Raw genomic sequence first — 25,147 nt, forward strand, 5'->3', positions numbered from 1 at the left:
AAATTACAAGTGGCTAAAACTTAAAAAAAAGTAAGAAACATCTGGAGGGAAAAAATAATGGAAATGAAAACCCAATGTTTTCAACAGTAGATTTCCAGGTTCTTCAATATATCAATGCTTGGAATATTTAGAAGAAACCCAAAGAGTTTCAATCAGTCTAGTTGTAATAGGTTTTATTCTGATTTAGTTCCTCCCACTTGATTTTAAAATCATAATTTTAAGTTTCTAGATTTCTACAAACTCAGAAAAACAAAAAGCTCTTGCTGCCTATCTAGAATGTTTGACTAACAAATGAAATTACATCACCTTCTCGTGATCACAAGTTCTTTTATAAAAGAAAGACAACTGTCCCTCAAAAGAGATGGAATGGAAATGCATATTTTTAAATCAACATACTGCACACACCCCACCAAAAGAAGGGAATCAGCAATTTGAGAAAACAGCTGGGGTTTGTTAGTAACTTTCTAGTGACCAACTGAAGTTAAGCTTCAGCATCTGGTACTTGGGTCAATTTCTAGGTCAATTTCAGTATCTCCAGAATGATTTTTTTTTCCTTTACAAACCATTAATTCATATTGGGGAGTATTTCCCTCCCGTTGTTAATTTCCTTTCTCATAAAGATACTCTGAAAACAAAACACCTAAAAACATCCCTGGTTCCCATTGATTTAGTCTTTATTATTTTGTCCTCGCTTCTTTTCCTCCAGAAGCACTAGCTGCTTCATAAAGCAACATCTGGATGGAGCATTTCATATACAAGGTTAACATCTTTATTACTGCCATGTATTCTTGAGCCTTAGCTCCACTCTCTAAAACTTTTGCCAAATATTTTCCATCACTAAATCAGTTGTGTGATGGGCTCCTTTCTAAGGCCAAAATGGAGAAATACAAATAAATATGAAATGCCTAGTTTCAACTGGCGAAAGGACTGACTAACAGATATCTAAACAGGTTCTAAGAAGCCAGAACAGCTCTGCATGTGCCTACTGAGGCAGAAAGCAGAAATTCTACTTTTCAAATTGATGAACAACATATGACATCAAACCTCTAGATTAGCAGGCTTATAAGCTGCAATTTAAATTATTTTCCTTAACTATAAATAGATTTAAAATGTAATTTAGTATTACTTATAAGCTATTCTTAAACTTGATGATATTCAGCAGATATATTAAAGACCTAATGACACCACCAAGGGTGCTTGGTGAGTTTGATATAGAATTGTCACCTCACTCCATGTGTAACTATAGGCAGCTATAAGTAATTAGGGTTTAGGCTGTCTGTAATATCTACATGAAAGTATAGAGAGGAATTAATAATAATGTTGAACATTTACTGAGTACTTACTATATGCCAGACCTTCTATTAAGCCCTTTGCATCAATACCCTATTTAATCCTCACACAACTCTATAAACAATGTACCATTCTTGCAATCTTTTTAAAGAGGAGGAACTGAAAACAGAACTACCACATGACCCAGAAATCCCACTTCTGGGTATTTATCAAAAATATAAAAAAATAAATGAAAACACTAATTCAAAAAGATACATGTACCCCAAAGTTCACAGCAGCATTATTTACAATAGTCAAGATATGGAAGCAACCTAAGTGCCCATCAGCAGACAAATGGATTAAGAAGATGTGATATACATAAAATGATGGAATATTACTCAGCCATAAAAAAGAAAGGAAATTTTGCAAGTTATTGTATTAAGTGGAATAGGAAAAGAGACAAAAGACAAACACTGTATGATATCAATTACATTTGGAATCTAAAAAATGAAACTAGTGAATATAACAAAAAAGAAATAGACTAGTACACATAGAGAATAGGGGCTCCTAGTGGGGAGAGGGTATGCGGGAGGGGCAAGAGAAGGGTAGGAGATTAAGAGGTACAAAATACTATGACTAAAACAACCTACAAAGATAGACAGTACAGCATAGGGAATACAGCCAATATTTTATGATAACTATAAGTGAAATATAATCTTTAAAACTTGTGAATCAGCATGTTATATACCTGAAACAATTAAAATAATTACCTAAAATTAAGTAATATTTTAAATTAGAAGATTAGTTAATTAAATATTTAAGATAATCTTTAAAGTGTTTTTTAAAAGGTCGTGTAATTTGCTTAAAATTCCAGTGAGTCAAGTGATGGACCAGAATCTGAACCCAAGCCACCCGAATGCCAAATCCTGAGCTCCTGACCCAAGAGACCAGTAGAAATTCAGGTCCCACTTCTCTCTCCTTCCTTCACCTCCCACTTCCTCCAGACCCAAAAGATGTGAAAGTCCAAAGCAGCTGATCAGAATAATGGATCTGAAATCTGATTCAAACTCAGAAAAGAAAAAGAAGGCAAAGGGAAATAAAGTAAACAGAATAAGTGAGCTTAAACAAAGTCTAGCTAGTTGTCACTGGATTAGTCAACACTCCATCCCCCGAAGAGGCAAGACTGGCACAAATTCTGCTTCTACAGCACACACTTTTGGCTAATCAACTTTGGAGTAACCTACCCAGTACTGATTCCGATCACATCGGTTAAGAGGGTTACACGGTAGATATCTTCTTCCAGGCCTGTTACAGGACACTACAAAATGTACAAGACTTCTTTTTAAAAGCAAAAGAACTTTTAAAACAAAACAAATGAGAAGAATAAAAGGGGAGCAATTTGGCTTTTAGATTCTGTACCTAGTAAATCCTGTCAGTTCAAAAACATAGCTCTAATACAGGGAAATCAGTGAATGACACTGTTGGAAAAAAATTGAGCTTACTATAAAGTACAAGGCTTATTTCCTATGGAAAATGCAATAATTTATTTCTTTAGTACAAGCTCTCCAGTAAAGAATGCCCTTGAACTGAATGCCTTGCTGTGACCGGCCGTGCACACTCTATCCAACAGAATATATATGAGCAAAGAGGAAACACGCTGTTGAGAAAAAAAAATACACAATTTCCTTCTATTTCCTCTTCTAAGTAGAACAACTCTTCTTTGGGGAACAAATCAGGGTCTTGTAACAATTCACTACACAATATTTTCCATTCTCACAGCCAGTAAAAATCAGGAACCAGGAAGGGTCGATGAGGATGGCCCAATTATTCCCAGAAAGCCAAGGGTTTTTGTGGTGGGCGCTTCACTTGGGCTCCTTATCCAGCCTGAATATCAGGTGCCTGGAATCCAGATCTCCCTCAAATAAGCAAGACTCCATTGAGAAAATAAAAACATTTAGGTCCTTTAATTATTACATATTTTATTCCAGCGTGGCTGAAACATTGGCTGTGAGAGAATGAGTAGTGGAAAAGAAAGGCATAAAGGGAGATGGGTATAAACTGTGGGGACTTCAAAGAGCTAGGGAAGGTCGTAATCAGTTCAGTGGCCAGCTGTGGATCCAGAGGGAGTTTCCATGAAGATCAGTGATGTGAGCATACCCTATGCAGGTTACCTGGAAAACACAGGTGAGCCGACGGTAGAAAAGGTGAAAGGTAGGAAGGCCAGTTAAGAGGCAAGATATGGAACTGAAGAGTCCATCGACACATGAGCGCCTGAGGAGATGCGGTAGACACAGGCGATGACCATTATTCAGCCAGAGAGAGAAAGAAGTCCTGCTTATCTGTATGGATGGACCTTGAAGACATTATGCTAAGTGAAGAAAGTCTAACATTGTTTGTGTGGAATCCAAAAATGCTGAATTTATAAAAGGCAGTAGAATAGTGGTTGCCAGAGGCGGGGAGAAGGTACAGAGGTAATGCGGAAATATTGGTCAAAGGGAGCAAACGTTCAGTAATAAGTTCTGGAGAGCTAGCACTGTGACTGGAGTTCACAGTGCAGTATTATGGGCTTCCCTGGTGGCTCAATGAGAAAGAACCCACCTGCTAATGCAGGAGATGCTGGTTTGATCCCTAGGTCGGGAAGATCCCCTGGAGAAGGAAATGGCAACCCACTCCAGTATTCTTGCCTGGAGAATCCCCATGGACAGAGGAGTCTGGAGGGCTACTGTCCATGAGGTCGAAAAGAGTCGGATAAGACTGAGCGACTAAACAACAATAACAACAATGACAATATAGTATTATATTCTTGAAAGTTGCTAAGAGAATAGATCTTAGATGTTCTTGTCACAAAAAAAGAAATGGTAATTATGTAAGATGATGGAGGTGTTAACTAATGCCACTGGGGTAATTATTTTGCAAAAGATAAATTAACATGTTGTATTCCTTAAACTTACGAAAGGTCAAATGTCAATTATTGTTCAGTTGCTCATCTTGTCTGACTCTTTGCAACCCCATAAGCTGCAGCACGCCAGGCTTGCTTCCCTGTCCTGTACTATCTCCTGGAGTCTGCTCAAACTCATGTCCATTGAGTCAGTGATGACTTCCAACATCTCATAATCCTCTGTGGTCCCCTTTTCCTCCTGCCTTCAATCTCTCCCAGCATCAGGGTCTTTTCTAATGAGTTAACTCTTCGCATCAGGTGGCCAAAGCATTGGAGTTTCAGTTTCAGCACCAGTCCTTCCAATAAATATTCAGGGTTGATTTCATTTAGGATTGACTGGTTTGATCTCCTTGCTGTCCAATGGATTCTCAAGAGTCTTTTCCAGCACCACAGTTCGAAAGCATCAATTATATCTAAATAAAGCTGGGTTGGGGCTTTACTTAGATAGAAGCTGTGTGCTGGCTAAACCTCATTGTATTTGCTTACAATGCATTTCATTTCATTTTAGCAACATTAATCTCATTATTTCAAATAACTTATCTATTTCCTATTTTGTTGCCTGTAAGAAAGCTTATACAGGTTTTCCTTATTGATGAGTTCAATCAGGTATATTCCACTGATGCCCTTTTAGTTCTGATGCTTAGAAAATGGCAAACCTATATTCTCCATGCTATAGCCAAGGCATCTTTTTGAAACACAATCTGATCATTTCACCTCCATGAGCAAAATCATTCAAGCAAATAAATAAATGTATATGATTTTCTAAACCCTTCCTTAACTTGGTGAGCGAAGTTTCCATCCTGCCTGTCCAGTCTCATCTCCCACCTGCACCCTTTGATCCCTCTGACCCAGTCACACTGGCTTTTCACCCCTATTCAGTGTATTCCATCCAGCCACAGGGCCTTTGCAAGTACTACTTCCTCTGTCTAAGGTATATTTCAGCTGGTTAATCACTACAGATCCCCAAAACCACAGCCAGGGATCACCTCAGAAACGTGTTTCCTGGTCTCCCTGACAGCGATCACATTATGACTGCATCCCCTGAGAGCACCCTTATTGCTCCTTCCCAGCACTGAGCACAGATGGCAAAGTTACAGTTGTTTGCATAACTCTTCAACTAATCACAGCTTCCTCCATCAGGGGCAGAGTCTGTTGTTCTTACCATTGCATCCCCTGGAAGAAAGTCAATGAATACTTATTGAATGAAAGAAAAAAGAAAAAATAAAGTGGCAGATCTATATTTGATATATGCCAACCCCAGCTTACTCAATAGTGTGCTTACTAGTGTAATGGAATAGCACTTTCTGACATCTAAGTAAAAAAAGGCCTTGGACTTCCTGGGTAGTCCAGTGGTTAAGACTTTGCCTTCCAATGCAGGGGGTGTGGGTTCGATCCCTGGTTGAGGAGCTAAGATCCCACATGCCTTGTGGCCAAAAAACCAAAACTTAAAACAGAAGCAATATTGCTACAAATTCAGTAAGACTCTAAAAATGGTCCACATTAAAAAAAAAAGTCTTAAAAGGTAAAAAACAGCCTTGCTTGCAGCTTTCTCCTCATTGGGAAGAATATGCTCTCTGGAAGGCCAGAGTGCATGTTAGAAGATTGACTACCTACCCTGAGACCACGAAGATGGAAAGGCTACGTGTATGGATGCTCCAGAGGACATTCTCAGATGCATCCAGACTTTAAGCCAATTCTGCAAAAGCATCAGCCCTGTGAGTGAAGATACTGTCAGATTCTACCCCAAGCATGAAAAGTACCCCCCCCCCACCCGCACACACACATCTGGAGTCTCTTGAGTCCTCCCAGCTGAAGCCCCAGACATCCTGAATCAGAAACAAGCCTTTCTGTTTCTGTTGTGCCCTATCCATGTTCCTGACACAAAGAATCCATGAGGTTTTTTTGTGTTTTTTTTTTTTCCTTTCTACATTATTAAGTTTTGGGGTGGTTGATGAAACAGTAATAGGTAACTAGAACCATATGTCTAACAAGAGAGGTAATAAACCCACTGGTTATGGAGCCCACACCTGGAATATGATACTAAGTTCTGGGTGACATATTACAAAAGACAAAGAAAACAAGCATACTCAGAGGAGAATAAGAAGAATGTTTCTTTATGGGGAAGAGCTAAAAGGCTTGGAGATATTCAAACCAGAAAAGAGAACAAACAGTATATATGTTAATTGCCCTCAACTATCTGAAGAGCTATCACAAGTAAAAGTAACAACAGTTACTCTGGATATTTCCCAGGAGGGAGGCCTAGGAACAGTGAATGGAAGTTACAGGGAGTCAGATGGAAGTATTTTCTACTGTCCAGAGCTTTCCAGGAAAGAAGAGGCAGCCTTAAGAGGACATGAGTTTCCTAACATGAAAAGTAATCGAGCAGAGTCTAGATGATCACCACCTGGTGGGTTGGTTTGGAGAGAATTCATTTCTGGACCAGAAGGTTTTGAATGAAATGCTCTTATTTAAGTTTACCCTGCAACACGGAGATGTTTTTAATCTAAAGATCATCCTCGTTTCTTTGTGCTAAGAAATCTAATCCTAATACATGTTGAGCAGAAGGGGAAAAATACAAGAAGATGAATAAACTGAATGAAAGGCAATACCAAAGTATAAATAGAAAGGGATGCAGAATTCTTGATGGGAGAGGAACGGCGAACTAACAGGAAAATGCAATCTAGCAGAGCAGCAAAGGAACTTTGGAAAAAGATGAGGCATGAAGATGGAACCACAGAAGAGAGAAAGGGAAGGCTATGATCATCCCATCATAGATGATCCTGGGTAGGGAAGATGCCGTCATCTTTCTTGAGAAATGGTTTTATTCGTTTTGAGACTTGTCTCCTCTGTAACTGGGGAAGACAGACCAGAAGAGCAAGGTAATGTAGCAGTATAAACAACAAGCTCCAAGTGGTAAAATCAGCAAAGCCATTCCATGTGGCTTAGCCAGTAAAGAATCTGCCTGCTAAAGCAGGAGACATGATTGCAATCCCTGGGTCAGGAAGAGAGTTGCCATTTAGATTACATCACTCCAAACAAGGGCTTCCCTGGCGGCTCAACAGTAAAGAATAGGCCTGTAACGCAGGAGACCTGGGTTCGATCTAAAATCCCATGAACAGAGAAGTCCGGCGAGTTACAGTCCATGGAGTCGCAAACAGCTGAACACAACTTAGCGATTGAGTATGCACTTGCAGCCATCAGTGATTTTCTGACCTCAAAAAGATACAGGATCCGTGTGCCTATGCAGTCAAGTAAGCTTGCATGGAAGCCATTGTCAGTAAGTAAAAACGACCACTAACGGAAGCAAGAAAAACTGGAGATTCAAACCTGGTTTCCTAACAAAGGCAATGTGAAAAGGAAAACACAAGCCACCTAGAAAATGAGATATGTCCAAAGCCAAGTCATCCAGGAAATAGTAACGACAAGAAATGAAAAGAAAGAGGTAAAAAGTTATCTCATACACACATTTCATCTGAATTTTATCACCATTTGTAATCAACTTCCAACATTTCATAATACCCTTTAACCTTAGTTACTCAACCCAGGGAACAAGTCATCTCATTGTTACCGCATTTGAAGGAAGAGTGGAGACTCTTTTCATGTTGATAAGAGGTAGAAAAAGGAGACACTCCCAGGAAAGAAAAGTGTTTTGAGTAAACTCCTAGAGCCTGAGGGTAAGGAATGGTGGTGATTTGTCCCTTGCCTTAACCCTTTCAAAGATTCATCAAACCAGAAGTTAGAAATTTACGTAATTGATAAAATGAAATTTACTGTACAATGCAGGGAGCTCAGATCTGGTGCTCTGTGATAACCTAGAGGGGTGGGATGGGGTGGGAGGTGGGAGGGAGCTTCAGGAAGGAAGGAACATATATATAGATAAGTTTGATTCATGTTATGGTAGAAATCAACACAATATTATAAGGCAATTATCCTCCAATTGAAAATAAATAAATTAACAACAACAACAACAAAAAGAACCCAGAAATTTTTCATTACAAAAAAAGAACACAAATTTTATCTTATTACTCACCCATTTCCTAGGCCTGCCTCTTGGCCGTTTTTCTCCAGTGGCTTCTGCTTTCTGCAAAATGAAACAGGAAGTCATATCGTTTCCTACCTGACATTTCTTATAAGTGCTACAGCAAGGACCCATTCCAAGCAGAATGTTCTGGTTTACACATGAGTTACTGACATTGTTTTAACAATCTCAGTCTTCTTGAAGGCTCATCTTCATTTTTCATTCCATGATGCAAAGAGAGATCTAGGCAACCCTCACCCTAGTAAGACTCTCCTGGGATGATCTCTGAAATGCATGAAAATGCTTTTAAAAAGCCATTTTGCAGTAGTTCCCTGGTGGTCTAGTGGTTGGGATTCCAGGCTTTCACTGCCTGGGCCCAGGGTTCAATCCCTGGTTAAGACAGAACAAGAGAACAAGAGCACAAGGGTTGAACAAGGTAGGGGTCTCATAAGCCACATGGTGCAGCCAAAAAAAAAGAAGCCATTTTATCCCTTTTTTCTGTCTGTAATAAAAAAAGGAATTCCCACATATCTATAGTTATATAAAGTAAGATTTAAAAAAAATGTTTTTTAAATGATTTTCTTTCTATAGCAAAACTAAAATTATGAAAAGTAGCACTATATATTACTGTACAATTTACAAAGTACTCCTACATTACAAAGTACATTGTTAATCAAAAGCAAATCTAAATGTGAGTGAAAATATACAGGCTTCCAAATCAAAGAATCTTTGCCTCAAACTGTCTATCAGTTCACCCAAAGCAGAGAAAACAAAATAAGCTGGCAGAAATCATCAATGTTTATCTCTGAGATAGAAACTAGGGATGCTAAAAATAATAATTAATAAAAAATGTATATTATTAACAATTTCACACTCAACACAGACCTGACATGAATATATTTCTAACTACCTTGAGAGTTTGTTTCATTGCTTTACTTCACAGAAGAGTTTTCTGGTATCACAGTTATTTCTTCCCTTTTGAATAAGATTTTAATATTATAAAGTAATTTCTCTGTTTATCACCCCTACTGTAATCCTGAAATTCTCCCACACACACCCATCATACACTCCTTCTATAAAAACATGTTTATAATTTTCATTTCCAGAGTAAAAAAAACTTAGTACATACTCTTCTCTGTATGAGAATCTTCTCAAGGCTCTATAAACACAAAAATAGAGGTAACCTGAGCCAGGATAACTTGTTTTACGTTTTACTTCTGTTACCTGAGTTAGCAGACAATAAGTATTTGGTACAACGATACTACAATTTCCTATTGTATCATATCTGTCTACACTGTCAGATGACTCTCTCTTCAATCTGCCTGGTAAAAACAGATGGAGGTAGATGACAGATACAAAGATACACAGGTACATAGGCAAAGTAAGACTTTTACATCATAAGATTTTTCACCAAATCTTCTTGGGCTGGCATCAATCTAACAGGTTCCGTGAATTAACGGAAAATTCATATGATTATAATGTTAGTGCATATTTATCAAGTATTTAAAGTAACCTAGGCACTGGGCCAAGTCATCCGCATGTGTTACTTTAATCTTTAGAGCAGCCGTATAGGCAGCTATTGCTATTTCTCTTCTTTTGCAATGAGCAAGTAAGTCTTAAATAGACAAGGTGAATAACCCAGTCTGCACATATAGCTGTTAAATGGCAGGCCTGGGATTTGAACCCAGTTCTGCTGGACTCTAAAGTCCAGACTCTTATTCTCCTAACAACGCTACCTTCCTTTAGTATTCATGTATTTGCTACTATAAAAAGACATTTTAGTTAAATGAAATTGTCACTGATTCAGCTCCAGCTAAGCACCAGATCTGGGCACTCTGCATCATTGCAGTAGGGGTTACTACTCTGAATGGTTCCACAAAGGAATCACTTCTTGTCAGGGATTGGTAGCCTTGTCTTACCTTCAGTCAGCAGGGCATGAGTTAAGTGAAAACTAGAAGTGCCCAGCAAATCACACCTTCTTTCTGAGTGTTGTCTCCAAGGGAGAGGGAGGAACACAGACTCCGCTCTGGAAAGCTAAGACTCAAATCTCTGCCCTGCCATGCTGGCTTTATGACTTTGGGCAGGTCCCTGAAAACCTTAATTTGGGTTCAGGTGTGAAATGGAGATAATGCCTCCAGTGAGAGGAGGTGCTCAATAAACGTTCTTTCACTCCTAATGTGATTGAACTCTTAAAGGGAAAGTTTCCCTTCAAGTTAGTCCAATCTCACAGAAGGTTCAGTCAATGCAAATATTCCATTACACCCATCTGTCACCTTAAGAATGAAGCTTTTAAGAAACCCTCTGGTTGGTACATTGTGAGTTATAGGAGTACAAAATTCCCTAATACAGAAGCAGTGTCTGATTTAATCTTTAGGAGCCACTGTAAGATTGCACAGTTTACTCAGTAGTAAATTATACAAACATGGAAGATAGAAATCCTTTTTAATGGGCCTGGGGATGGTAGGTGGGGTTGAGAGCAGGAGTCTGCTTGAGATCTTAAAGGCTAATGGTGCTTCTATGCTAGGCCTTTCTGTATGGTGGTTATGCTCCCAGATCCATGATGTGATCTGAGTGTATCTAAAATCTGTTGAAGAGGGTTGTTTTCTAAAAGGGTTTCACTACATTTCAGAGTTAGAGAAAGCAAATCTTTCACAGAGCGAGAAAGCCGAGCAGAGGAGAAGGCTTTAAACCGAGCTTCCCATTTACAAAAAGTCTCTTCAAAAATAAAATTTGCACCATTAACTGAAGGGCAAAGTATCCTGATTATCACTTGGACTTGTTAAAAGTGAAGTTGCTCCTTGGTCTTGGGGCCAGCATTACATGTAAGCTGAAACCCTCTTCTGAGACGACATCTAGAAGAAGCACATTAGCTGTGCTGTGTGGCGGCGATCTGGGAGGTTTCCATTGTTCCTTAAAACCCACATTATTTAATCATTCTGATCAAACTTCACAAAGCCTGTAAAACCAGTTAGGATTTTCATTTGTAAACCAGCATAGATCCAGGAATTTTACATATTGGAAAACACTGGCTTTAACTTTTTTTTCCGTGTTTAATGCTCTTCAGGATATTATTTTGCAATAGAAAACAAACAAAACATTTCGGAGGCCTGTTTTGTTTTTAATACATCAACATATGCAATACTGTGGAAGTGTATATTTGGTTTTCCTTTGCCAGACTGGAATTTGGTTCCACACTACAAACCCATGTATAATTCAGACAATAACTTACTCTAAATACTCAACTGCTTATCTCAGGGTGGGTGAGTAGGCAGAGTGGGTGGGGATCGTGCATTTGTAAGAACTGAATTTCAGACTATTATCAGCACCTTTACACTAGTATTTGCAACTGTCATATTTTAGAAACATTATTCCCTCCTGACTTGTCTTCATTCATATTTTTGCCTTTTCAAAGAAGTTCAGATTCAGAATTGTAGATGCATGAGGGTTGGGAAGAATGTTAAGTAGGAAATGTCATTATGTCTGCCCCTAAGAAATTCTGGTACTCCAGGCTCTTAAATGTATTAGCACTAAAAAATTAATTAAGAAAGGAAACTCACCTAGCAAATAGAACTCTGGAACTTGCAAAGAGTGCTTAGCATTAGTGCATAAGATGCGCTCACTACATATTTATTGCATGAAGGAAGGATGGAAAGTAACTCTGGTATTTCTATCACCTGTGTGTCTTCTTTCCCTCTTGCCATCAGAATTCCACAGCTTGGTAGGGCTTTAGAAGACATTTCATCAAGCCCCTTCATTTAACAAATAAAAAAACTTCTGGATGTGCCCTGATCTTCAAAGGTACAGCCTTCTGGTTTACTTGGGGGCCAGAAATTTGTGAGGATGGGCTTCAGTGGGCCCATACTTCCAATCCCTTTTATAAGCTTGTATAGAACTCCCGAGCAAAGGCTTCTCAAAACCTAACTTCCAACCTATGTTTCTGGTTACTGGAGAAAATATAATCTACCTTGTAGCAAATATTTTACAAGATATTTGACAGCACATAATATGGAATGATCATAAGTTTTAGAATTAGATTTGAACTCAAATCCAGATGCTCCCATTTACGACAGCTGAACATCAGACATACCACAGTTTACATCTCTGAATCAGTTTTCTCGTTTGTGAAATGAAGACCACAATGCCTACATCAGAAGATTAACAGAGCTGAGGTATAGGTAAGGTAAGGCTGGTAAAAGTTAAAGCACCAGGCAGAAAAGTACTAGTTGCTCAGTCGTGTCCAACTCTGCGACCCTGTGGACTGTAGCTGCCAGGCTCCTCTATCCATGGGATTCCCCAGGCAAGACTACTAGGGTGGGTGAACCAATGTAATTTCTTAATTCCCTCCATATTTTAAAATGTTACTCTTAAAAAGAACACCTCCCTGGGACTTCCCTGGGGCTCCAGTTTTAAGACTCCCTGCTGCAACTGCGGGGGCACAGGTTCGATTTTTGGTGAGGAACGAAGATCAAGACCTCACACACCCAAATGAAAGGCCAAAGAGTAGAAAACAACAACAAAAAGCCACCCTCCCAATTCTGTAAGTTTCCAAAGTAATGCGTGATTTTCTGAGCATTGTCTTACTTATGTAGGGCAGCTATTACTAACCCCCTAACTGGGCGATTGAGCAATCTATCCACGTGTTTATAAGTGGTGGAATTGAGACCCCGTCTGCTTTCAAGGCAATAAAAGGTCTGTTCTTCTGGGAGACAGTCCCATATAAAGCAGCCAAGGGGAAATGTAGGGCATTCCTGGTGGCTCAGATGGTAAAGAATCTGCAATGCAGGAGGACCCAGGTTTGATCCCTGGGGGAAATTAAAAAAAAAACCACCACCAAACTTCCAGGGTGGAAATCAAATGAGTAGTTAAGACTAAAATATTTCCGAGTTTCCTATAAAGACACAGGCAAAAGCTGAGACTGGGAACCAAGTGCATTATCTACTTCTGACTTCTGGGTCAAATTTAGATCGCTATTAATCTTTTTGTTATTCTAAATGCTCACAGCATACTGTGATAATGCATGGAAGTCAGAATGCCCCTATTCAGTCAGCGAGTCTATACACAAACACACAAAAGAGCTAGAAAAACTATCAGCTTGGTAGTAGCCTGCTTTGTTTTCATGTATTTTTACATATATATGTATATATGACTAAGACCGACAGACTTAAGAGCAAATGGAACCACCTAAAAAAGTATAGAAAGTCACATTTCTTTCTTTGAGTGGTTCTTTCAAAAATACAGTGTAAACAATGTGCAGTGGTAATCAAAATCCACTGGACTAACTGTCACGCTAAATGATAAGTAATTCTCACTTAACCTTTAAGCTAATCTCACTCGATGAGTTTCCAAACTGTACGTGCAACCATTTTTAGTCTTTAAAAAAAATTACAATCTTTCCATCAGTACATATTTTCGAAGAGGAAATAAAAGTGAATTCTATCATCCATTGTAGTACATGCTCATTTTCCCCAAGGAAGTCCTTGTTGTCAACTCCCATGTCATTATTTACACATGCCTGTCTTCACTCATACAAATACAAAACTAAAGCCAAGGCCAAAATGACAGGAAAAGCTATTTTCAAAGTTTAGGATTCTCCTCTTTAAACGGTTCTTTCTTCCTCTTTTGTAATCAGGGAAATCAATAGCAACTATAGGAGAGTTCACAAGGGTGACCTTCCAAGCAAACTGTTCCTTACGTTATCCTGGAGAAAAAAAAAATGGCTGTGACTGGTCCTTGCTGAATCAATTAGAAGATGCCATTCAGCAGTGTTCAGTAGATTAAAGCAATATAGAATAATAAAGCAGCAGCCTAAAGTGGAATCTGTTCTCCATTTACCTTTTTCTCCTGGTTGGCAGAACAAAAACTCATAGCTGAAAATTTCAGAATTAAGGATAGTAAAATTCATTGTTCTACCCTTATGCCAAGCTATATGGCTCCCAGGTGAGTTCTGGAAACTGCAGAAAGTCAGGTAACAAGATAAGATAGGTCTGAATGATTTAACTAACATAAAATGCTCTCCAGCACCCTTCTAGTCTTTAAAAAGAACTGAAAAGGAAACAGAATACCAATCTGGAGTGTTCTCTTGAGCAAAATGATCTGTTGAGACCTTGAGATAAAAATGAGCCAGAGTTGGAGGTCAGTCAAAGCAATGAGAGGCTTTCGATGAAAAAGTTCAAAATGATAACTGCCAAAGAAAGAGATTTCTGGGTCCCCTAAAGTAAAGTGACTTCAGAAAATAACTCAAATGCATTTGAATCTTCCATATTTGGATCATAATCTACGATGATTCAAAGGCATCATGAAAGAGAATTTACTGATACATTAAGGTTCCGTCCTCTCTGGCAAAGTGAAGTGAAAAAAAGGAGTCAACTGTTTAGGTAAAACAGCCTAAAATACCAACATAATGGAGACCACAACTGGGTTTTACATAATTCCACCTGACTGGACTCATCTGTATCCTTGAGCCCTGAGTCCTAGTGGAAACTGCTTGCCTATAAAAACACAGAGGAATTCAAACTAAATCATATCAGAAACATAGAAGCTATAGGCTGGAATTGTATGACAACTTCCAATACCATCTTTCCCTGACTTACCTATAATGATACTTTTGGTTCCTGTCTTCAGTTGGACCTACTACATCCTGCAAAAAAATCATGCCCTCACTCAGCATCTATGCTTGAATATTTGTCGCATAGATGAGGAAACCTCATTCTTTCCTCCTAAAATATCTGCGCATAGTGTTACTAATCATTTGTGAAAAATCAATCACTTTTCCAGGAAGGAACATAATTAGAAAAGGAACAATTTCTTTATTTCTTTACAGCATCCAATTCATATCAGGTTTTCTTTGTATAGGCAAATGGAAAATATAAATCAAGTGTTTGTCTGAATACATTATTTGAAGTACACTTTACGTAGACCCTATTTTCATTTTGTGCTTTTTCTCTTCACTACACCTAAGGAAGTTCAGGAATGTCTATGATATGAAGGAAGGCTATCTCACACCTGAGATCTATTTTATGTGCAGTTCTTTCAATTAAATTTAATTCAATCTCAGAAAATTTTTTTTTTCCTAAAAGTACCTGAAAGACAATTGGCTTGAGACTTACAGATGACTTTGACTTCTAAGAAACCCCTCCAGTGTTCTTTTATGATTAAAAAGTCACAACAAAAACCCTAAAGTCAAGGAGATCATATTGTTCTACTTTCCAAACATGAGAAATATGAAAATACAAAGTATTTTCATCCAGCACTAACAGAAGAGGAAAACAAAATAAAACAAAAAGGAAATTCAGAGGCAACTGGTCACAGCTATATCTCAAACACACACATAAATAAAAGGGTCGAGACACACACACATGCATACTCACACGAATAAATTATTTATTCAGGAAAACATTAACTTCTGATCTTTTATTAAGACAACAATATGACGCTGGTTCAGGGATGAATTTTGAGCACTCAAACTGGTACTCTTGGGAATAACTAGAATTTCTACATAATGGTTATCCATGAGAACTTGTCATAATGGACTAGAAGCAAAGTCAAGAATAGTTACATTCTCTTCCAAAAGTTCCAAGCATAACAAACTGTGTTTTCATGATTGTTTGTTTTTTGTATTACACAAATCAATTTTATATTGAATATGGCCCGAAATTAAAGTGATAGCTAATTTAGTAGTCCTCCACTTGGTCTTGCAACTTTCCGCATGCATTGTCAAGTTTCACATTGCTAATTTTCCAGCAAGCAGTTTTGTTTTCAAATGCCCCAAGGCCAGTTACTGAGTCCAAACACAAACTTTGTAAGTAAAGAAATTTCGAGCAGCAAGAAAATTTAAACATACAGCATCATCAGGATCCCAGGGTACACTGCATCTTCTCTAATTTTAGAGCTCTGTTCTCTTATATACTTACCAGTTTTTGCTATATATTTTCCATTATGATGAGCCTTGGTTTGCAGGAGAATTCCCAATTTATTAATCACAGAAGACTTCTCATCCCTACCCTGGTCAGTCTAGCAGGGTATGTTTATCTTACATGATATGAACAATGTAATTTTTTTTAAAAAAACTGTTTTTCAAAGTCCTAACAAAAATATGTTTTGTTGGAATACAATATATGTTTGACAAAAAATATGTTTGATAATCATGTCTATATAAGGTAAAAGCAAACTCAATAAATACTGATCTGAAACTGAAAATACCTTAAGTTTACTCATGCCATGAATAATTCATCAATGTCATTCATTATTTTGTGAAGTATTATCTTTTCCAAATGAAGCGTAATTTATAAAACTGAAGAACTATAACAGTCATGTTCTGAGTGAAAATATTTATTCAGTTTTATTAGAAAAGGAACTTTTATAACAGAAGTGTGTGAAATAATTTTGTCTGGAAGAATGAAAGATTTCAGAGAAAACTTTCCTTGGGAAAAAGAAAGCCTACTTCTGGTTTGGAAGTTGTAATGTTATATGCATACACATGAAGAATTATCAGAAAGATGAGTAGCCTAAGGGTCATTTATAAACACCTATCACCAAAGTAACTAAAAATAAGTTACACCTTACTTGGGAAGAGACCAACTTTCTGTTATTTTGCTTTAGGTGGTAAATTAGGCACAAGTCTCAGTTTTCCTGTTGTCAATATAAGATTTTGTTAGTCAGTGGCAAACTTTTCAAAATGAAGAAAAGGTGATGGAAGCATCTCTTTACTCATTCAGAAAATGTAATTCAGTAAAATCTGAGATAATTTTCCTTTTTTTGTATTAAATTTTAAATAATTTATTTATGATGAGATTTACAGGTTTTTTTCCTGGCAAATGTTATAATGATGCATTTTTCAGGGCAATTACATCATAGTTTAAATGTCTGTCAGCTAGCTACCAAGATAATCCTTTGCCATTCCATTAGAGTCAAATTAAGATAAAATTAACTTCTGAAACAACAACAAAAAAACTTCTTTGGTAAATTAGCCCCTTTTATTTAATTTAATAAAGCAGGTAAAAAAAACAAAGTATTCATGTTAGTAATACCAGATTACATACTGTCACTTTTAAATGACAAGATAATTTAGAACTACTTCAAAGTGTATTGATCAAATATGATTAAATCTTCACTCTGAGAAGCAATTATATATAAGTATATTAGAAATCTGTTCTTTCAACTCTGTTCAAGACTTAAAACAGACAAGAACTCACAGTTGCTCCCTAAATAACTTTATATGTATCCCTGGTTGCTATGGTAGTTTACAACACTGAAAACTATCAAATATAATATGGTTAGTGCTCACAGTCATAGAGAAAACCACACAAAACATTAATTTCCCAAAGATGAGCATATAGTTATTAACAAATAATGTACATGGTATACTCAAATCTACTGTAAAGACACATCAAAATTGACTTCTGAATTTTGAACCTTTGTTTTTAATGAGTATACAAACCTACAAATAAAATACAGAACTGTTTTTCTGATTTATTTGTAAAGCTTAAAAATTATGATTTTTGTCTTCACCTTCCCTTCCCTGTGTATGCACTGATCCTGAGATATTTCTTCTTTGCGAGTTCAAATACCACCAAACATGAAGTTTTTAAACTGCAATTTAAAATTTATAAAGAAAAACACTGGAAGTTACACTTGGTTGGGTTCTATTCTGCCCCAAAATGTGCAATAAATGAGTCAAACATTTGTTTTAAAAATTTCTCATTGTCCTATTCAGAACATTTCTGTATCACCTGAGATGGAAAGGCTTTTCAGAGACGATGATATATTATATTGCAGGTTGATGACAAACAAGCAAAATACTTTATCAGCACATTTAAAGCTGTAAAATTCGTGAATTTTCCCCCCAGAATCCTATAATTGAATTTACTTCTAATTATCATCTATTTGGCAAAGTCCTTAACTTTAAGAGTGGGATTTGGTTTTCCAGTAATCATGTAAATAAGCACAAAGTAAATTAATCTTTATCATTTTTTAAGGAAATTGCAAAAACTTCACCGCCAAACAAAATCTATACTTTTTTTTTTAACTATTTCACAACTGGTGCAAATCTTTTTTTTTTTTTTTTTTTTTTGGTGCAAAATCTTATTTGTTTGTTCTCCACTCCCCTACCTCCCCCTCCCATCTCCGTTTTAAGTTTCTTATTATTTGGTGATTGTTTAAAAACAACCCCAAGCAGCTTCATGAACTTTTTATGCTAAGTATATGCCTGGAAATCTCACCAATATAAATGTAGGAAATGAGTCTTGGGTTACCCACTTGGGAGAAATCCTTAGGTGTGGATCTAGAATGGGAAAATTACAGGGAGGTTCCTGTGGGCGCTGAGAAAGTTGGGAGGACTTAAGAAATCTCACCTTTTGAGCTGCTTTGGAGGGACTCTTGTTTTTGCTGCCTTTGGGTCTTCCCCTTGGTCTCTTAGGAGAGGGCTCACCGGTTGGCTCCTAGTTTCGAGGGAAAAAAAAAATGCTGTTGTGGCAAGAATGTCTGAAAGAAATTGACCCTGACTCTATAGATATATTTTCTGCCTGTGCTGCTCAACAGAACTGTTGGAACATTCAGTTCAAGCACAAATGGATGATGCTGGTACAAAGTTTACAGAAAGGGGAAATAACTATACTTTTAATCCAGGGATTAAAAGAGGAAATTCTATTTTGCATATGAAAACTCGATTCTATTTCAACCAGAGAAAGGTAACAAAGGCTGACAAGGTTGCATGTTCCAGAAAGAAAGTTATACATCCTTAAAGTGCAAAATATGCAAGGCTGTGTATTTGGCAACTCAGAGAAATAATAAGCATTTTACACAAATACTTCTCTCCACTGTACCACCATTTTAAACAACAGAAATATGAAGCTAACATCATAAATATTTCAACAATCTCCCATATTGAAAAGGTGGCTTTTGATCATTCTGTATATCTGCACTGTAAGTCAATTATGACTCAATCAACACATTGAGTGAAATATTGGAGCAATTATCCAACTTCTTCAACTTAAAATAACTCCATTCCTCCTAAAATTTCCAAATAATTAGGGTAACTCCGTTGTGGAAGGCTTTGCTAGAATTATCTAGATAATTGCTTCAATTCTTCACTTCCCTTTGGAGATGCAGGCATGGTCTCCAGTCTACATTTAAATATCTTTTGATAAAAATGAGCATTTTTTTCAAAAATTTCTTTTGGGAAAACCCTTATGGGGGTGGACCGAAGGAAACTAAAAGGGGTGGGGGTGGGGGGGTAGTGAGGAGGAATGCAAGTGTCTGGGAAGGAGAAATTGAAACTATCAATAGGTTTAGCAAAACTTTAAATGGCTTCTATGCCAAGTAGTAAATACTCAAGTGGTTAAGAGAATGCGATGATTAATATTCCAGATCCTAAATATTTATCCAGTGAATCATCAATTTACATTTCATTCAGATTCGGTGATTAAATGAGACTAATTAGCTTAAAATGCATTAAAGTCTTCAATGAAAATTCGCATCCTATTTAGACAATCTGGGAAAGGTTTCCTGCAAGCTTCTGTGGGACCACTAGCGCCAGTGGGCACATCCGGAGAAACATCGGAGACACATTTTTCTTTCTTTGTGAACTCTGCCTTAACTCAAAGGTAAAACCTTCAATCACCTCCAGCCCCCGCTGCAATTTTACTTGGATTATTTTTCGGAGGTGGGGGGCAATTAGAGTTTGAGAAAGCTGGGTGGCGGGTGGGAAACAAGGGCGGGGGGAAGGGCAGTGACTTCCTGGGAGGTGTAAAATAGGATCCTAACGCGGTGTAAAGTGTCGCTCGGGCAGAGCGGGAAAACTCTGGGGCCTCTAGATTGGCTTGTTTCCTTTGATGATTTCAAAAAGGTACAACAGCTTTTCTAAAAAGCACTGGCAAGCAAACATTGTTCGGTTTCCCCACCTTGCTCTAGGTAGCTTTGGGTCTCTAGGATTATTTTCTACCCGGCTCGTTTGCCCTGAAAGAAGCGCTTTAAAGCTAAAGAACGTAGAAGTAGTTTTAAAGCCCGCGGAAGCGGAGTTTAAATGTTCTCAATAGACAAGTCCCGCTCGAGCCCTACCCGCGAAAGCTTGGAAATTGCCGCGAACAAAACCCCTCCGCCCTGGGCGCTGCGCGCAACTCTGCAAGCGCCGGCTGCACGCTTAATTGGTTGCATCCGCAGACAAAACCCTCCACTCGGCGGGGTCCCGGGCGCCCCTCGATCGTCCCCTCCCAGCCCCCAGCCACTAGTTCTGCAGGGGTACATTTAATGCCTGCAGTGCTGAGGCGCGGGATCTGGAAGCAAAAGGGGGACTGGGCGCCTGGCGAGGAAGTGACCCTAGCTACCGTGCACCCTCTTGGACACTACTTTCCACTGCGCCCTTAGCCAAACAGTTAATCCTGTCCCGCGGGGACGCAGGATCTCCTGCAGCCCCTTTCCTGGGACACCTCAGCAGCGGCGGCCGCAGATCGGACGCCGCGCCGCATTTAAAGAGCCCTAACAGAACCGGGCGGGCCCACGAGTTCTTTGTCGGGAGGGCGCGAGTCTCAGGCCACCGAGAACTTGGGGAGGGCGCCAAGGGGGCGGCTGCGGCGCGCCAGTTCCCGGTCAGCGAGCGGTCCGGGTTGGCGGGAGAAAGAGCCTCCGGCCCCCAAGACTTCAGCCCCTCCAACCCTGACCCGCCAGAGGACCCCTGTCTCCTGGGCCACTGTAAAGCGACTAGGAAAGTGCTTGGCGAGTCCCGGTTTGTCGGACCCGGCCGTTTCCCGTCACCAGGAGACAACGCGCCACTCGGGCCCGGCACAATAGCGAAAGTCCGAGGACGCTTCGCCCGACCCCACCTCCTGCCCGCACCCGGCCGCCCGCCGCGGCTCCCACCTCCCGGCCCGGAGGGGAGCGGGGCTCAGCCGCGCACTCGCGCCGCGGACTCCGCAGCCCGCCCCCGCGGCGGCGTGCGGCAGCCGCGGCGCCTGGACTCCCGCGCTAGGGTGGCCGCGCGTCGCGGGGCCCGCGCGGAGGTAGCGGAGGTGGGCTGCTGCCCGCACCCCGCCCGCGTACTGACTTGCTGCTGCTTCCTGGGTCGGCCGCGTCCTCTCTTCTGAGGCGCCGGGGCGGCAGGTTGTCCCTGGGCTGAAGTGGACGGCTGCCCGGCGCCTTCACCGCGTGCGCTCATCCTGCCTCCCGCCGCCGCTACCGCTGCCGCCGCCGCTCCTACCGCCGCTGCAGCCGCTTCGCCTCTGCCGCCCCGAATCAGCCCGGCACCTTTCGGGAGATGGCGAGGTAGGGCTGGAGAGTGAGGCGGGGTGGGCGAGAGCTGGCGTGCGGCGAGGGTTGCTGCTGCTTAGGCTGCCGCCGCTGCCACCATCAACACCGGACGTCCAGCGGCTGCCAAAAAGAGAGAAGAGGGGAGGAGGAGGAGGAGGGAAGGAGGCGCTGCTGGTGGCGGCGGCAGCGGTGGGTGGGTGCCGGAGGTGGAGGTGGAGGTAGTGAGAGGAGGAGGAGAGCGGAGGAGAAGGAAGAGAGGAGTCGAAGTCGGGAGGCTCCCCTCTCCGTTTGGGATCAGAAGTTGCGGTCAGCGGGAGCACTTCGGAAGCGGCTTGGAAAGGGAAGAGACTTGGAGTGAATTGTGTCCCTTGAAATGTTAGGCGGGGAAAGAATTCCTCCTCCTCTTCCCCCCCGCTCCGCGCTCGCAGAGCAAGAAAGAGAAAGAGAGAGAAAACAAATAGCGCCTTGGGCAGTCGGAAAGCGAAGGGAGGATGGGGAGATTCTGCGGGGATCCGGTCGGGCACTGGGCGCAGGCAGGGCACGGAGCGGTGGGTGGCACCGTTCCTTCTCGGGTGGCGGGAGCGGGCGGCAGCGGCACCGGAGAGTCGGAGGGGGACGGGCTGATTGCTCCTGCGTCCTGCACCAAGCGCGCGCTGCCCAGGCTGGAAGTTTTCTGAGTTTCTACCCCAGGATTCGAGCGGGTTGAGTGTGTGTGTGCTTGGGGAGGGGGCGGCGAGATGGGGGGAGTGCCCACCTCTAACCGTGGGCGGATGAAGGGGAGGGGGCTGCGCTGGAGGAAAAGTATGAGGAGGAGGGAGGCCAGGCAGACCGCCGAGCCAAGGCGCCTGGCCGCGGGCCAGAGGCAGTGTTCGAAATACAACTGCCTCCGCGGCGGCGGCGCCCGGGTGCCACCCGGAGCCCCGCTCACGTGCTCCCGCCTCACGGCGGGGTTAAAGGGACAGGCCGGGAATCCCGGGCCGGCTCGCCGCGGGCCTAGCCCCGCCCGCCGCCCGAGGTCGTTCCTGGGCGGCTGTCCTAGAAAGGCGCGGGAATGTGGCTGCCCCGGAGCCGCGTTTAGGGGCTTGGCCTTTACCTGCACCTCCACGATGCGGAGCCAGCACTCGGCAGGAAGCGTCTGGCTGCACGCGCGCAGAGTTCTAGTTTCCTGGGAGTGGGGATCAAATGAAGGGGAGTAGGAACAGGCCCCCGCAGCCCTGCTCTGCGTCGGAATGCCCTCCTCGCAGACTGCACGACCCATCGAGAACGCGCGCGCGCGTACACACACACACACACACACACACACACACTTGCTCGCAGATCCACACACGTGCACTTAGATACACGTGCACACTCCCACAGACACATGCAGGCATAAATACATGTAAACAAACACGCGCGCACTTATGCACACATACACGCAGAAACATGCACTTTCGCACACATGCACACTTGCAAACAATGTGCACATAGGCACACTAGCGCACCAGCCTCCACCGAGCGTTTTTCTCCGGGAAGGGCTAAAGGCGAGTGAAACCTCCCTTCGACTGGCTCTATGCATCCGGCTTCCAGCGCTCTCAGGGTAGAGGAGTTGCCTAACGAGGGGACCTCATGCTTCCTAACTCCACAATTGCGCCAACTGTCCAACTCTCCCTTCAGTTTACCTCGATTTAACCTTCTCCCTAGGAACTCCCTTTCTGCCAAGTCCTAATTTTATAGCCTGGGCTGTTTCTGAGTTATGTGAACACCATAATGACCCCAGTCCGTTTTGAAAAAGGTGGAGTACATTTAAAAATGTACCTCTTTTCATCCTTGAATAACAAAAAACTCTGAAAAAATTAGGTTCAGATTTTCACACATCACACCCAAAATTATTTTGGGCCAATTCCAAAATAAAAACTTTTACTCGAGGAAGATTTTTTTTTCTTTCCCCCAAATACAGACCACCGTGGAATTAAAAAACGCCTACTTTACAGCCCTAAGTAGGGAGTTAGGTACCGCCAGGTTCCTCTGTGCCTGTGGAGGGGGCGCGTGTAAATGTCTGCTTCTGGCGCGGCGGCGCTGATTGGTCCGCGTTGCCATTTTAAATCCATTTCCAGCTGCCTTTTGCAGAGCTGGGACACTTAGCTGCATATTGAGTGCCCTGCAGAAACCCAGGGTTTCTCCTGAGTCTGGGAACGCTTAACTGTGATGGAGAAGGAGAGCCCCCATCCCTCCGGATGGAGCCCGGCAGCTGACTGGGGAGGGAGGGGTCTAACAGGAACCTAAGATTTTCTGCCAGGGCTTGGCTGAAAGATGGTATCTTCATCAAAGAGATTGAAACTTCACGTCCTAGCGATTGCAGTGACATTTCCTAACTGCCAAGTTTGCACGTATTTTAATGTGATCACATTCACACAGTGGTGTGCAGTTTACCTACACATACACAATGGGCTTCTGGGGTTTTTTTGCTTGGACTAGAGATAAAATTCTGAGGATGAATGTAGGAGAAATCACCGAAGATTTCAGCCAGCCAGTTATAAAGTTGGGTACATCATATCCTTGGATTTAAAAAAAAAAGAGCAGGCAAGGAAGGGATTCCAGAATTTTATTTTTGCATTAATCCTTGACTCTAAGAACAGCACTGAAAAAAAAAAAAATGGGGCTGAGAACCACTTATTTTTGGACCATTGTCACTTTGCTATCAGACTGCTTGACCCTTTTTGAATTTATAATCAGAAGGATAGGAAACAAATATTGTGTGTAGCAGTTTTATATATTTTCATTCCTGGAAGCTATACTTACCTTTTTTTTCCAGTTTCTATATGTTTTCTATCCCCATTTCTCAACTGAGAGGATTTTAGGATAAATCTGAGATTTTAGGATAAAATCTCTGAGGGTTCTTCCAACTCTAATAGACTTTTTAAATGCATCATATCTTGTTCTCTAATTGTGTCTTGTCTGTAAATTGGAAGTAAATTTCATGGGGAGAGGTAGTATTTCTAACACCCGTTTTTTGCACCACTTGTATATAGGTAGTATTTAGTTCATAATAGACTTTTGTTCATAATAGACATACTCATTTACTATTTTACAAATGTACCACAGGATAAGAAAAGCATTACATATATTAAAATATCTTCAAAATTATTCAGAATAATCAAAATTATTCTGATTAAAAGAAAATGCATCTGTGATGAAGGTATTGAAGTTCTCACATTGTACTTTATCAAATATTAACCTTTAACATATTCACAAGTTAAAGAATGATTAAAGGGTTTTCTCAGATTGTAACTGATTGAATTAATCTGGTATGTATTTTATACATAATAAACCAAAGATTTATTAAAACAAGATACTTTGGAAGTATATCTATATAGGGTCACAGACAAAATTGTAATTAATGTTTATTGAATATGATGTATAGCATATATTCATACACATGCATACATGAATATACATATATATATATATATATATATATATATACACATATGTTCAGTATATAGAAGATCAGTATAGCACAGGGCAAACGCATAGTTCTGAAAAAGACTTCCAGTGTTTTAACATGAACTTATTTGCACTGCTCAAACTCACAGTTTTAGTGATCGTGCCTTTTAAAAGATGTTTAGTGTTTAATGAAATGTAAGAATGTAAGAGTTTTCCTACAGTATCACCAAGAAAGAATATACACTACTAAGTTGGCA

The 25,147-nt window shown here is 40.7% G+C and overlaps 1 protein-coding gene and 1 long non-coding RNA gene across 2 annotated transcripts in view; one reads left to right on the top strand and one right to left on the bottom strand.

Moving 5' to 3' along the window:
- HMGA2 (high mobility group AT-hook 2) overlaps positions 1–21,372 on the bottom strand; it is a 140,438-nt gene extending 119,066 nt beyond the window's left edge. The window contains exons 1-3 of the mRNA XM_020883302.2: positions 21,262–21,372; positions 18,575–18,661; positions 8,238–8,288 (exon numbers count right to left, since the gene is read on the bottom strand). Coding sequence (XP_020738961.1) covers positions 8,238–8,288; positions 18,575–18,661; positions 21,262–21,372 — 249 coding nt within the window. The remainder of the gene's footprint in view (positions 1–8,237; positions 8,289–18,574; positions 18,662–21,261) is intronic.
- A 20-nt stretch (positions 21,373–21,392) lies between these two features.
- Positions 21,393–25,147, top strand: part of LOC110132210 (uncharacterized) — a 244,192-nt gene continuing 240,437 nt past the window's right edge. Inside the window, exon 1 of the long non-coding RNA XR_011483306.1 lies at positions 21,393–21,479. This is a non-coding gene — a long non-coding RNA (uncharacterized lncRNA). The remainder of the gene's footprint in view (positions 21,480–25,147) is intronic.

Source organism: Odocoileus virginianus, chromosome 24 (genome assembly GCF_023699985.2).
Source record: "Odocoileus virginianus isolate 20LAN1187 ecotype Illinois chromosome 24, Ovbor_1.2, whole genome shotgun sequence".
Classification (NCBI taxonomy): Eukaryota; Metazoa; Chordata; class Mammalia; order Artiodactyla; family Cervidae; genus Odocoileus; species Odocoileus virginianus.